We start from the raw sequence: 15722 nt of genomic DNA, 5'->3' as shown, positions 1-15722 counted from the left end.
CTTTTCCACGTTCAAATCGCGATGTATAAAACCTACACTTGGCGTAAAGCCACGCACTTTTCCACGGTACCTCATGCCTTGTCGTACGCAAGTTCTCCGCTCGGTTTTGCAAACTGGCGGCACCCAGCGTCAAAGCAGTGCTACTGTTCCTGTGTGGTTACACCTTTATTTTCCTGACGCGGCTTTATAAATACACTGAAACTAACCGCATATTATTTATTATTGTAATTGTATAATTGTAATTAACTTGTAACAATATAATGGTCCAGGGAACAGCCATAGTATTCCAAATACCATAATTGCTTTAGCGTTGTTACTCTCACTTCTTCTTCTTCTTCTTCTTCTTCTTTCAGCTCCTCCCGTTAGGAGTTGCCACAGCGGATCATCTTTTTCCATATTACTCTCACTGCAGCACTCGGAGTATTTATATCACTGTATCTGAGTGTGAATCACAGCAGCAGCTGATCGGAAAGAGAATTATCGGTATACGGCTTCAAGTACACGCTGTCTCAGCCACGGCAAAACGTTTTAAAGCCTTTCCTGTACGGACCTCCCGGTATTTCAATGTTCCTTAAACATTTTGAAGAACCGGCGCTAAGCTTACAGATGGCTTAACATCAATTACAGAGCTGATTGTGTGGCGAGCGGTTACTTATAGAAAGAAAAGCAAGGACTGCAGTGGCGGATACGCCAATATACATTGAATATAAAACAGAAAGAGAAAATAACAACACAGCTAAAAACGCAGCGACAAATTTCGGCAAAAGATAAATGCTTGTGTCATGAGCACGAGGCGGCTATGCAGTGTCTGATAGATAGATAGATAGATAGATAGATAGATAGATAGATAGATAGATAGATAGATAGATAGATAGATAGATACATAGATACATAGATACATAGATAGGAAAGGCACTAGATAGATAGATAGATAGATAGATAGATAGATAGATAGATAGATAGATAGATAGATAGATAGATAGATAGATAGATAGATAGGCAATGGACGTGGCCATCCACTGTGCATAAGCTACCTTATTGACATTGGCGGGCGAAGGAGCCACCGATTCTTCCTCTGCCCAGTGCCACCACAAGCCAGAGAGCTGTAATATCACGAATGTAATGGATTCTGTGTCCAGTTGGAGGAATAGAGCCAGTTTAAGAAGCAACTAGTGATTCACACACATAGCGCACATAGAAGATCTATCTATCTATCTATCTATCTATCTATCTATCTATCTATCTATCTATCTATCTATCTATCTATCTATCTGTCTGTCTGTCTGTCTGTCTGTCTGTCTGTCTGTCTGTCTGTCTGTCTGTCTGTCACCATTTGATTTTTACTCATATCACTCTTTACTCATTTTGCAGAGGCTCAGATATCCACCAGCGTTTATTGTTGCCTAGCATAACTTTCATCGAGTTTCAGCAATTTTTCCTTTCAGAAAACCACAGGAAACATTTTAAATGACATTTTTACAGGACTGTGAAGGAAAAAAATCCCAAGTATTTATTAAACGATTACTGCTGGGCATCTCATCAGAGCCTGTCATTGTTCTTCTCCTGCCAAGGTCTCGTGGTCTTTCTGTGTTTCTATTACATGAGGGTGATGGAGGAAGGTTTGCAGTTGTCCTTATGCTGTCCCAGTGTGACATTACAGTTGCATTAGTTGAGTGCTTACTGCTACGTACTGTTCAGACTCAACACACTAAACAACCTGAAGTTATTACTTACTTTTGTTTATCCATCACACAGAAGGAGAAGGGGAAACTAGCAGCAATCTTTTCAAAATCCTCATGAGAAATGTAGCCATTCTGGTCATGGTCATAATTTTTGAAGACAGACTGTAAAAACAAAGACAGAATTATCAGTTTTGATTTGTAGGATGTTGCTCCTATCTCCCCAAAACTAACAAATAATGTTAACTGGATGTTCAAAATGAGGTATAAAGCGTCAGGCGCATACGCTAGCTGTATTATTGTGCTTTCGCTACTCCATTTTTGCCTATTTTCAAGCAAATATATTTTTGTAATTTTGTTTCTAAAATTCTTCACTAAAGAAGCCCACAGTTGTCTCAGTCAAATTAAGAGAACAATTTAAAAATACAGAACATGAAAAATATTGCATATTTGTATCGAAATCAAAAATGTTGTCACTTTGCCCTGAGAATAATTACTGTATATACTCGTGTATAAGTCAGGTCTTGAAACACAAAAAATCGATCATAAAATCAGACCCCGACTTTACGCCCGTTCAAAAATGTGACAATTAATTCATTTTTTTTTTTTTACATCTTCTTGCCTCCTCCAATCTCGCATCAGTTTCTCAGACACATTGAATTTTCCTGAGCAGCACAGTTACCAATTTCTTTCGCTACTCCAATGACGTTTAATTTAAAACCAGCTTCATATTTTCTTCTGATCGAACGCTCCATCATAGATAAGGGATGCTGATACGATAAAGGTGTATGAGGGTGTGATATACAAAAAACGCAAATCAGAGCAAATGTCGCTTCGGAGTACTGCGGTAATACCGTGTGGTCACGTAGGCACAATAGAGAGATTCAGAGGTGTTAGGATCACATGCTGATACAGTGCATTGTCACACCCACATAGAAAAAAAAAGCCGTGTGCTCCGTGGTTACTCTCTCAGGTGGGCGTTAGCATATCATAAACTCTTGGACCAATAGCGTGAGTTTTCCGCATTAGACTTGTATGACCGACGTTATAAAATACCAGAAATTATACAATAAAATCAAGTCCTGACTTATACATGGGAGAACTTAAATGCGAGTTGTGGCGAGTGGCTGGGGGTGCTACCCAGCCGGGATACCCAGGAGGACCGAAAGAGGGCTTGTGCTTCCTCCAGACCACGAGGGGGCGACTGCCCTGGTGGCTTTGGGGACCATGGGAATGGAGCTTGGAAGCTCAACCCTATAGGGGCCCGTGGTCACTGCCAGGGGGTTTCCAAATGCCTGAGGAGCCCTGGCCCTCAGTACGTCCGCCAAAGTGCTGGGGGGAAGAAGACAAGGGACACATGGAGTGCTTCTGGGTGCACGGCCGGTACTTCTGCCACACTTGGGAGTGCCGGCGGAAGATTATCGGGAGGCACCTGGAGCACGTCCGGGTGGGAATAAAAGGGGCTACCTCCCTCCATTCGGGGGCTGGAGTTGGGAGGACGAGAGAGAAGGTCTTGGTGGAAAGGAGTGGAGGCAGCCTGAAGGAAGAAGAGGCATTGTTTGAGGGCCTGGACTTTTGGGGGGTTTTGGGGTTGTGTTGCACCTTCAATATAGTAGGATGTATAATAAACGTGTGTTGGGTGATTATATGATGTCTGCCTGTCTGTGTCCGGGCCATTTTCCACAGAGTATATACGCTATTCAAGACATCTTTGTATGTTTATGTTGGACTTACATCCACCATTCGTTGAACATGTTTACTAATAGTCTTCGGATCTGGTTTAGGGGCAACACCAGAAGCCCACTCAGCAACTACTGGAGGTCTGGACGGCGTCATTGGCTGAAATGAGAAAAGGAAGTCATGTTAAAAAAATCAATCTATATCTATCTATCTAGTATATAGTGCCTTATCTATCTATCTATCTATCTATCTATCTATCTATCTATCTATCTATCTATCTATCTATCTATCTATCTATCTATCTATCTATCTATCTATTACATAGTGCCCTTCTTATCTATCTATCTTGTATATAGTGCCTTTCTTATCTATCTATCTATCTATCTATCTATCTATCTATCTATCTATCTATCTATCTATCTATCTATCTATTATATAGTGCCTTTCTTATCTATCTATCTATCTATCTATCTATCTATCTATCTATCTATCTATCTATCTATCTATCTATCTATCTATCTATTATATAGTGCCTTTCTTATCTATCTATCTATCTATCTATCTATCTATCTATCTATCTATCTATCTATCTATCTATTATATAGTGCCTTTCCTATCTATCTATCTTGTATATAGTGCCTTTCTTATCTATCTATCTATCTATCTATCTATCTATCTATCTATCTATCTATCTATCTATCTATCTATCTATCTATCTATCTATCTATTATATAGATTGACTACACTGAAGACCAGTAATCTGACCTTCTTCCTCTACGTTTCTGTGGTGTGTCCAGTGTAGAATTTCGCATTGCTCTCTCCTGCAGGGGTCAGTGCTGAGGCAGAGTGCGGTCCAAGTGGTCCTGTGACCCCTGAATCCCATTAGCTAGTGTTGGGATGACCTGACTGGGACACATGAGAGGGCACTGTGACTGAGATTTTAAAGCCCCCGAGATTGGGCGATCGTTACCCCACTAAGACATTATCGCCTTTAATGTGTTTTTTATCTGGAGGGCTGATTTTGTTTCACTATTGATAGGCACATGAGAAATGTCACTCATGAAATTTGGGGCATCTGCCTGATCCGCTTTTCGGCATTTACAGTCATTTGTATCTTTGTATTTGCCAGTAATTTTCTAAGACTATTTTTAGCAGTAAGTGTTTCATTTTAACTTACCGCTTACCTGTTCTTTTTTTTTTTACAGTTTTGTATTTTTCTTCTAACATGTTTCTGTCTTAGTCTGTTGGCACTGCACATTACAAGCTACTGTATACATCTCTTATGACGTTCATCTTATTTGTCAGCCTTATCAAAGGTAAATCAATTGCCTGCAAAAACTGTCAAAATACATCAAAACAGATCTTTATCACTGCCAAGTCCAAAGGAAATAACAACTTACAGCATTCAGTAAAAAAATGAGTATGTTTTGAAAATATCCATTTCTTTTTTTTTTTGTGCCAACCTCTACCCTTATGCCCCACATGGAGGAGGCGGATGAGTCAAGCCCAGTGATGCTTTGCTTAGATAGTGAGAGTTTAAAAACGGGTGGATTACAAATCAAACCTTCACAACAAATCCCAGTTAAACACATAATGTTAGGTCCATAAATATTTGGACAGAGACAGCTTTTTTTCTAATTTTGGTTCTGTACATTATCACAATGAATTTTAAATGAAACAACTCAGATGCAGTTGAAGTGCAGACTTTCAGCTTTAATTCAGTGGGTTGAACAAAACGATTGCATAAAAATGTGAGTGAACTAAAGCATTTTTTTAACACAATCCCTTCATTTCAGGGTCTCAAAAGTAATTGGACAATTGACTCAAAGGCTATTTCATGGGCAGGTGTGTTCAAGTCCGTCGTTATGTCTTATCGATTAAACAGATAAAAGGCCTGGAGTTGATCTGAGGTGTGGTGCTTGCATGTGAAGATTTTGCTGTGAACAGACAACAAGCGGTCAAAGGAGCTCTCCATGCAGGTGAAAGAAGCCATCTTTAAGCTGCGAAAAAACCCATCAGAGAAATTGTTACAATATTACGAGTGGCAAAATCTACAGTTTGGTACATCCTGAGAAAGAAAGCAAGCACTGATGAACTCCGCAACGCAGAAAGACCTGGACTTCCACGGAAGACAACAGTGGTGGATGATCACAGAATCATTTCCATGGTGAAGAGAAACCTCTTCACAACAGCCAACCAAGTGAACAACACTCTCCAGGGGGTCGGCGTATCGATATCCAAGTCTACCATAAAGAGAAGACTGCATGAAAGTAAATACAGAGGGTGCACTGCAAGGTGCAAGCCACTCATAAGCCTCAAGAATAGAAAGGCTAGATTGGACTTTGCTAAAGAACATCTAAAAAAGCCAGCACAGTTCTGGAAAAACAATCTTTGGACAGATGAAACCAAGATCAACCGCTACCAGAATGATGGCAAGAAAAAAGTATGGAGAAGGCGTGGAAGAGCTCATTATCCAAAGCATAGCACATCATCTGTAAAACACGGTGGAGGCAGGCAGTGTGATGGCTGCCAGTGGCACTGGGACACTCGTGTTTATTGATGATGTGACACAGGACAGAAGCAGCCGAATGAATTCTGAGGTGTTCAGAGACGTACTGTCTGCTCAAATCCAGCTAAATGACGTCAAATTGATTGGGCGGCGGGTGTTTCATGATACAGATGGACAATGACCCAAAACATACAGCCAAAGCAACCTGATTGGTGTGTGTATTGAAGTGTTTATTGGTGTGTTTGTGTCGCTGTGTGTGTGTATTGGGGTGTGGTTGAGTATTTATGTGCATATTGGTGTGTGTGTATTGAGATGTTTATTGGTGTATTTGTGTTGGTGTGTGTGTGCATTGGTGTGTATGTGTGTATATTGGTGTGTGTGTATTGGGGTGTGTATAATGGTGTGTGTATATTGGTTTGTGTGTGTATGTGTGTGTGGTGCCCTGTTCAGGGTTTGCGCCCTCTGCTGGCTGGGATAGACTCCAAACTCACACCAACCCCAAGACCCTGGTCTGGATTAAGCAGATTAGAAAATGACAAGCCGTCTGCCTGATGCTTGCCATTTTAATTCTTTACTTGCTTTACTTCCACTTTTGATTGTAAAACATTAAGGTAACTTTTGGGAGCTTGTAAATGCAAGGAGACGAAGTTTAAGAATGTGACCCTTTAAAAGCAGCTTCTGAAGGCATCAAAGCATCACCTCAGCATTAATTACCAAGTAACCAGACTTCAGTTGAAGACCGCCATGGACTGTGTGAGAGCTGTGCTGTTTAGCTGCACACTCAAGCGTGTCCCCCAGTAAGGCCCACTTCCGTGACGTGACCAGTCCCTTAAGCATTTTGAACTTACTAATATTGCTGAAAAAAGAAAGAAACGCGTACAGTATCTTGAAATAGGAGCCTAAAGCTTTGTAGTTGGCACTGATCTCAGTTCACTGGCAGATGTTCTTGAGGCCTTTGGTACATCAGAGTCACGTGTGGTTTGACCTCAAGAAATGCAGCTCTGCTCTACCCAGACTTACACAAACATTGGCCTCTGCCAAGGGCAGCTGTAGTACCTGTAGTTCAGAAACTCTGGAAGAAATGTCTTGCAGGGACTTTTCTGGTTGAACATAATTACTCCATGCTGATCGACCCCGCTTGTCGTTTTCATTTGGTGAGGACATCTCTGATTTCCTTCTTTGTGTTACATTTTACCCAGTGGGGCTGTCTAATAAACATCATGTCAGTTACTGCCAGTTTAGCTCTGACTTTTCTTCTGTAGCACTCTCCCTCCATCTTGGAGGTGTTCTTCATGCGTCTTTAAACCCACCCTGCAATACAGGAGAAGCTTCTGAAACCTCAGTCTTTGAGATTAGAGATTTTCAGGATCAGGCACAGGCGTCCTCCTATCTTCCTTCGTGTTCCTGGATTTACACCTTCCTATAAGGGGTACCTTTGCATGTTCCACAATGTCTTGACTTTTGTTCTTCCTTAACATGTCCTCCTATCACCACCAGACTCACATCATGCTCATTTATTTCTTAAACAAAGTTCAGCACAAGGCTATTTCAACTGCACAGACTCCCACGTGTCCATTCAAGTTGCCTGCCAGCCAGTAGATCCATCCTGAACCAACAACATGTCCTAAAGCTTGCCTTTTCCGTCATGGCATCTACCAAAGATAAAACTTATGAAAGAGACTGTGAACAGCAGTCATTAATCAACAGTCGTTCTTATGCTGCATTCCATTTGAAGTGCGGAGTTAGAGTTTCCACGTTCTTAGTAGAAATTGTCACCTGGAATGCCCCTAAAGTCAGCTTTCAGACTCAGAAACTCAGGCCTGGCCCGTCAAGTCCAAGTCTGTCCAACTTCATATTGTGACGTCAATCCAAAATGACGACATACACTGCCAACGTTAGTGAAAGGTGTAATATTATACTGTTTATTAGCACTTGTGTCTCATTGCTGGAGTCAAACCATTCCTGGGGCACTCAGATTTGAAGAAGGTATGCCATGCTTTTATTATATCGCAGCTCGATTATTGTAATTCACTTTATTCTGGAATCAGTAAATCTCATCTTTCTCGGCTGCAGATGGTTCAGAATGCTGCTGCTCGTTTTCTTACTGGTTCTCAGAAAGTTGTGTCCATTACTCCAACTCTGGCATCACTTCATTGGCTCCCAGTTGAATTTAGGATTCAGTCTAAAATCTGACTTTTGGTTTTTAAGTCATTGAAAGGTGCTGCCCCATCCTATCTGGCCGAGTTGCTGGTCCCGTATACACCAGTCCGCTCTCTGCATTCCATTCGACAGCAATTGTTGGTCGTGCCAAAGTCTAGGATGAAGACTAGGGGTGAGCGTGCCTTTCTAGTTCTAGCACCAAATTTATGGAATGCTCTGCCAATTGAAATTTGGTCAGCATCATCAACCCAAATGTTTAAATCTAGACTTAAAACACACCTGCTTTCGATTGCCTGTTGTCACACACATGCGAGTAGGGGAACGTTGTGTGGACCAAGAAAAGGTAATTCTACGCCAGGCCAGGGGGTGGTAGGGTGATCTAAACCTTCTCCTGTCATCTCTACAAACCAGCCACGGGAAAACCTATCTGGTTCAGTGCCGATGATGTCGGTTCCGGCACCCAGAAGAACATCACTTCCGACACACAGGTTGACGTCAGAAAGACATCACTCACTTCCAGTTCCCCTACATCACTTCCGGTCTAATCCCTTAAAGCCACCATCTTTTCCAGCCCTCGTCAGTTCTGTTTTGGACTTGAGCAGTTCCTTGTTATTTAAAATCCATTTGGTGGAGAAAGACAAACAAATTGTGATTGCATTCGCTACACTCTTGGCACGCAGACTCATTCTGATAAACTGGAAGAACCCAAACTCTTCTCTTTTAAGTCAGTGGGAAACCGATGTGTTATACTAATTGAAATTGGAAAAAATCAAATACTCAGTTAGAGGATCCGTACAGACTTTTTTCAAAACATGGCAGGAGCTAATCAGTAATATTTTAAAATAAGTTCATAAAGCACAGAGAATTTATTAATTTAGGTAGGTTTACAAGCCTTAAATCTTACGCCGTTTGTCTTGCTCTCTCTCTCTCAGGGGTGGGGATCGATCTGTTCTTAACTCAACTTTTCTTTTTGTAAAAACTTGATTGCTTTGTATGGATTGCAATAAAATTAATAAAAATAAAAAATCCAGGAATATTATAAGGGTGGCTGCCCCAAACCTTTTTAGGTGTTTCAAGTCTGTTCCTTTTTCACTCTGTATATGAGTATTTATTAATTTTTCATATTCAGTTTTTCTGTTAATTGTTTATCTGCTAATTGGTTCCTTTAACTTATTTGTTTTAGTATTTATGTCATTTTCTTCTTTTTTGTATGTTTATTGATTTGCTTTTGCTATTTTTTCAGTTTATTGCACAGAACATTCATTTACACTTATGGTGTTTTTTAAACTGTGCTTTATAAGTAAATTTTGATTTGATTAAATTTGTTCTACACACAATACTGCCCAACTACTCTCCGTGGACATGATGCTATGGCGTTCGTATGCGCAAAACACAGCGTAATGCGTTGTTATCAACTGCTATTTATTCTGATGGACCAAACCCAAAAAAGGTTTTCCTGGACGTCCATTTTGGTTTTCTGAATGTGGTCAATACGGGTGTGACGTCATTCCCAGCCCCAACTTCTCTGGTAAATGGAACGCCGCTTTAGAACTGCCAGATACTCGAGTGCCCCTTTATCTCATCCACTTTACCCATCCTTGATTGTTCGTGAATTAACCAAATACAGTATTGCCTTTACTTGTTTTCTGCATATGGCACTCATATACTGTCCCAGTCTTTGCCACCTGAGCCTTTTTTCTCCCCTTCTGCACTTCCAATATTTAGACTGTGAGCCCTGCTTGTGTTTTAATAACGAATTGAGCGGACAGCGTACAAGACTGAGTGAAGACACTTGAAGTGTGGATCAGTACGACGCATGCTGGATTCAAACAGTCCAGCAATTCAAAGATTCCTCTGCCAGCCGTTCTTTGGTGTAGGTTCATCCACCCTAAGATTCGGTTCTGACTACTTCACTAGTGTATCACCCGTCCTTAAAGTCTAAGGGTTTCAGCAACTAGGACAATCTGCAGCCTAATTCTCAAAAGGTGGTGCCCACTGCCCACCTGCCAAGTTATTTTGCCTGCCTAAAGTAAGGTCATCTCTGATGGAGGATCACAGGAGTCGTCGCGTAGAGGGGTCCTTTCATTGGATTGGCTGGTCCAGCGCTGACTCAGCTGTGGAATGGCCAATGGGGGCAGCTTGATGAACAAATCCAAATCATATTATGAGATATAATCTACTGTTGAATTCTGCTCTGAACTTGTAATATTTCTATTTCACTATTAGATTGTATTGAGGATTACTTGTGTTCTGTTCTGTGTATTGTATTGTATTTACCCCCTTTTTTAGCACCAATTGCATGCCCACCCTACCTGAAAAGGGGTCTCTCTCTGAACTACCTTTCCTAAGGTTTCTTTGTTTTTTTTTCCTTACAAGAGTTTATTTAGGGAGATTAACTTGTCTTCTTAGAGAGTCAAGGCTGGGTGGTTGTCAAAAGGCAAGGACCTGTTAAAGCCCATCGCGGCACTTCTTGTGTGATTTTGAGGTATACAAAAATAAATTGTATTGTAATTGTATCGTCAATGCTCTAATGTCTTGCTTTTTTATGCAAGACTTGTAACGTCTCAGTTTTGTGTTATCATTGTAATTACTGTATTACTAAGGTGTTGTACCGTGGTAGCCATTATGGATGTAGTGAGAAGTCAAGCAGAATGACACCTTGTATTGGCTAACTAGAAAGATTACAATATGCAAGTTTTCGAGGCAACTCAGGCCCCTTCTTCAGGCAACGTGTAATACAGGAAACTGCGTTTATCTAGTCACTAGGACTAGATTGGAAAAACTTTAAGTGAGACATCTTAGATGTAAAAAATTAATAGACTTCTTCAGGCTAAGATTCACTTAGCAAGAGAGGAGAACAATGGATGGTCAAGATCTTTGGATAAGATAACTGTTGTCACACACGTGCACATAGGAGGACGTTGTGTGGACCAAGTAAAGGTAATTCCACGCCAGGCCGGGGGGTGCTGGCGGAGTGCATTAAACCTTCTCCTATTATCTTTGCAGACCAGCCGCGGGAAAACCTTTCTGAATCAAGAGCGTCACTTCCAGTTCCGGCACCTAGAAGAGTGTCACTTCCGGTTCCAGTGCCTAGGAAAATATCACTTCCGGTTCCACCCCTAGAGGAACGACACTTCTGGTTCCGGCCCCTAGAGGAATGTCACTTCCGGTTCCGGTGCCTGAAACATCACTTCCTGTCTGACCATTTAAAACCGCCATTTCTCACAACCTTCAGCAGTTCAGTCTTGGACTCTCAACAGTCAACTTCATTGTTGCATAAAACAAAATCCTTTGCAGCTAGGAATATTATACGGGTGGCTGCCCCAAACCTTTTTTTACGTGTGTCAAGTCTCTTCCTTTTACACTGTCCAACAGAGTCCTTTGACGTTTCCCCCACAGAGACTGCAGTGTCAGGACATTTCATACAGAGAATTAGGTAGACCACATTAGATGATCTGCAGGAAAGTGATGCCTTTATGCGATGTTCTAGTCGGCAGTGTGGTATAACTATACGGTCTGCATCATAAATGTAAGGACATGTTTTTTCTGTAGGCAGGGAGATGTGCCATTTTCTGTTGGTTCACTTAGGGAGCTTCGGACAATTAGTTGCTGCAGGTTTGGTGGTTGTCTGTATGCCAGGAGGTGAGGTTCTGGAAATACATCTTTCAGCGTTTGGTCATTGTTTAGCATTGGCCGAAGTTCTTTTATAATTTTTCGAAGTTGTTCAAGATGTGGGTTATACAGTAGGTGACAACAAGGGGGATGCGGTTTTTGTTGTCTTTGTTTTTATATCCCAGAAGGTTATCTCTGGGTATGGCAGTAGCTCTACTTATTTGAACAACAGACGCTCAGAAACTGGCCAAACGCTCTGCCAAAGAATAAACTTACACAGTTTCCATATTAATCTTGGCATGCAGAGATGTTCCTGTAGCAGCTCACTTCAACAGCCATGGACACTGTGAGGGCTCGTTTATACTTCACACTCAGAACGAGTATGAGCAAGGATCATGGCTGCCACGCGTTCCCAGTGTTCGTCTGACGCGTCCTCTGAGCAGGTTCTCAGAAATTAACGTGACGTGTGTGTGAGTTGCAATCCCAGCAAAATGTCGGGGGGGTGCAGTGTGCTAAAAGTCGGAACGTGACGTCAGAGTGTCTGTTTACTGTCTACACGTGACTGTGCATCGATGTGTGCGCTTCAATGTTTAATTAACGGTTCATTGTGGTGAAGCAAAATACCGACATACAAATTCATTTGTGGTGCTTTTATATTCAAGCGTCTCATATTCCCCATCGTAATGACACGATACATTTTAAAAGTCTCACATACCGTCTTCTGTGTCGTCTTTCTTTTTTTTTTGTTTGCACCTTCACAACAACATCAGAATGAATGGCAGCGCATTTGAGCCACGGAGAAAAAAATTAAGGACACAGTAAAAAGGTGTATTTTGTGATTAAAGTAGAAATTTCGCCTTTAATCTCAAATGTCGACTTTAATCGCGTAGTGTGGCACGCGGCTGGGGGTGGTACCCAGCCAGGACGCCCAGGAGGATCGGAGGAGGGCTTGTGCCTCCTCCAGACCACGAAGGGGCGACCGCCCTGGTTGTGTTGGGGGCCACGGGTAGAGGGCTTGGAAGCTCAACCTTGTAGGGGCTCGTGGTCACTGCCAGGGGGCGCCTCAATGCCTTTGGAGCCCTGGACCTCAGCACTTCCACAACACCAGGAAGTGCTGGGGGGAAGAGGATCAGGAACATCCGGAGGGCATCCGGCTACACAACTGGTGCTTCCGCCACACAGGGGTGTGTTGGCGGAGGCTCCTCAGGAAGCACCTGGAGCCCATCTGGGGGTGCATAAAAGGGGCCGCCTCCCTCCATTCGATGGAGAGAGTCGGGTGGAAGTGGACGGAGCTCGGAGGAGAGGAGTGGAGAGGGCATTGTTGTGCGGCCAGGACTGAAAGGGGTGATTGGTGTTGAGGCACTGTGTTGTGCACTGTAAATAAGACTGTGAATAAAACGTGTGTGGTGAATGTCTGCCTGTCTGTGTCCGGGCTGTACCCCACAGTAGGTTAATCATTAAGGGAGACTATCATAAACGTCACCTTAAAACAGACCCAGATGTTAATCACTATGTGCTTCTGGGGCTTCCCCTTGAACCGACAGCAGCGACAAGCAGTGATCACCACACAGAGCACGTTACATTTATGATATTCCAGCTCTCAGCACATTTAGAATCCTTAGATTTATACCTGGTATCACTTTCATGATGAAATGCATTAAAGAATGGTTGTTACATTTACAGATAAGTCGTTAACTTCATTTAAATAATAAATACTATTAATAACTACACACGGTGGCGGAGCGGTAGCGCTGCTGCCTCACTGGAAGTCACGTCCCTGGTGTTCCCTGCCTGGTGTTTGCATGTTTTCCTGGTGGGTTTCCACAGTGTGCTCTGGTTGCCTTCCAAAGATATGAAGGATTGGGGATTTGGTGACAATAAAATGATGTTAGTGTGTGTGTGTGTGTGTGTGTGTGTGTGTTCACCTTGTGATGATCTGATGCCCCATCCCGAGATTGTCGCGCCCGATGCTTGCTGGAATGGGCACATCCCTGGATTGATGGACGCAATCATTAAACATCCTTTTCAAAGATATTGCGGTAAGGTGTCCTTGGAATTTAATGGCTCTTTCAGGCAATTCACAACACAGAGAAGCCAAACGTTTTCTCACCGTGATGATATCTCGCACTGCCACCTGGTGGAATCTTCCAGATTTATGTAAAGTACGCGCACAAGTATAAACATTACAACGCTTGCATAGCAGTAGCGTCCGCTGGAAGAAGTGTCACGTCGCGTGAAGTAGAAACCCAGCCCGAGAGGGACTTTAAAGTCACAGGGCTTATGGGCAACTTCAGAACTCATCAAGAGAGCAAAGAATTCAGGCTAAAATTTAACACATTGCAACAAGGTTTCAATAGAAATACCAGATATGAGGATTGTTTGCATCTCTCGGACTGACCCAGACAACCTGACTACAGATCCACATCAGAAAGTTCAAAAGACTCTGTTATCTTATCCAAAGATCTTGACCAGCCATTGTTCTCCTCTCTTGCTAAATGAATCTTAGCCTGAAGAAGTCTATTAATTTTTTACATCTAAGATGTCTCACTTAAAGGTTTTCCAATGCCGTCTCTGTTCTAGTGACTAGATAAACGCAGTTTCCTGTATTACACATTGCCTGAAGAAGGGGCCTGAGTTCCCTCGAGAGCTTGCATATTGTAATCTTTCTAGTTAGCCAATACAAGGGGTCATTCTGCTTGACTTCTCACTACATCCATAATGGCTACCACGGTACAACACCTTAGTAATACAGTAATTACAATGATAACACAAAACTGAGACTTACAAGCCTTGCTTAGAAAAGCAAGACATTAGAGCATTGATGATATAATTACAATACAATTTATTTTTGTGTACCTCAAAATCACACAAGAAGTGCCGCGATGGGCTTTAACAGGCCCTGCCTTTTCACAGCCGCCCAGCCTTGACTCTCTAAGAAGACAAGAAAAAACTCCCTAAATAAACTCTTGTAAGGAAAAAAATAGATTTTTTTTACTTCTAAGATATCTCACTTAAAGGTTTTCTTTCCAATGCTGTCTCTGTATATAAACCCAGGGAACTCCACTTTCTGTATTACACGTTGCCTGAAGAAGGGGCCTGAGTTGCCTCGAGAGCTTGCATATTGTAGTCTTTCTAGTTAGCCAATAAAAGGTGTCATTCTGCTTGACTTCTCATTACATTGTAATTACGTGTAACTTTGCTTTTGTCCACTGAGCAGGTCAAACTGTTCGAGTCTGTCCTTTAGGACTACTTACAGCACTGAGGCTGAACCTAAACGACATCGAGCCAAACAACAACAGGTGAGGAACAACATTAAATACCATTCATTTTTACAAAATAATAAAATCAAACAATCAGTTCTTGCACAATGTTATAAAGATTTTGAGGCAAGTTAACTGCACCCATAAAGTAAAGGCGAAACGGATATTAAAAGATCAAGCTTAGCCCACTAATCTGAAAATAACAGGATAGCCAGTCTCACCGGCGCCTTGCTGTTCTTGGCCTCACGTGCGTAAGACAACTCGTAGATCTCGTCTTCAGTGTAGAAAATGTCAAGGGAGAGCTGCAAAACAGAGGTGGAGACACAATTAGCTCCATTTAGTCAGTTCAAAGTCGTGCCTACTATAAGTGATAACTTAGGTGATTATTTTTTTCATTTTCAATATACTTTTTAACCCTCACTTGAAGTTCAAGCCCCTTGAAAATTACTCGGCTCAAATCAATTTGTTCTTATTAAGTGCACTTATGACCACACTCAATCAGTTAATCGTTACACAACCCACTATATCCTAACACAGGGTCACGGGGGTCTGCTAGAGCCAATCCCAGCGCACACCCACAGGACAATTTAGGCTCGCCAATGCACCTAACCTGCATGTCTTTGGACTGTGGGGGGAAACCCACGCAGAAACGGGGAGGACCCGGGAAGTGAACCCAGGTCTCCATACTGCGAGGCAGCAGTGCTACCACTGCACCACGGTGCTGCCCCTTATGACCATAGTGAGCGATGCAATAATTTCAGATAAAACATTAAAAATGAAATGAAATAAACACAGCACATTTTGAAACAAACAAAGCAACCT

The 15722-nt window shown here is 42.2% G+C and overlaps 1 protein-coding gene across 3 annotated transcripts in view; it reads right to left on the bottom strand.

Annotated features, from left to right (window-relative positions):
- LOC120518574 (RAS guanyl-releasing protein 1-like) overlaps window positions 1-15722 on the bottom strand; it is a 200038-nt gene that overhangs the window by 12296 nt on the left and 172020 nt on the right. For all 3 annotated transcript variants that reach the window (XM_039741444.1, XM_039741445.1, XM_039741443.1), the window contains 3 exons: window positions 15122-15202; window positions 3414-3518; window positions 1735-1844 (listed from right to left, as the gene is read on the bottom strand). In XM_039741444.1, coding sequence (XP_039597378.1) covers window positions 1735-1844; window positions 3414-3518; window positions 15122-15202 — 296 coding nt within the window. The remainder of the gene's footprint in view (window positions 1-1734; window positions 1845-3413; window positions 3519-15121; window positions 15203-15722) is intronic.

Source organism: Polypterus senegalus, chromosome 18 (genome assembly GCF_016835505.1).
Source record: "Polypterus senegalus isolate Bchr_013 chromosome 18, ASM1683550v1, whole genome shotgun sequence".
In the NCBI taxonomy this organism is placed as follows: domain Eukaryota; kingdom Metazoa; phylum Chordata; class Cladistia; order Polypteriformes; family Polypteridae; genus Polypterus; species Polypterus senegalus.
This window is presented reverse-complemented; position numbering and strand designations above follow the sequence as displayed.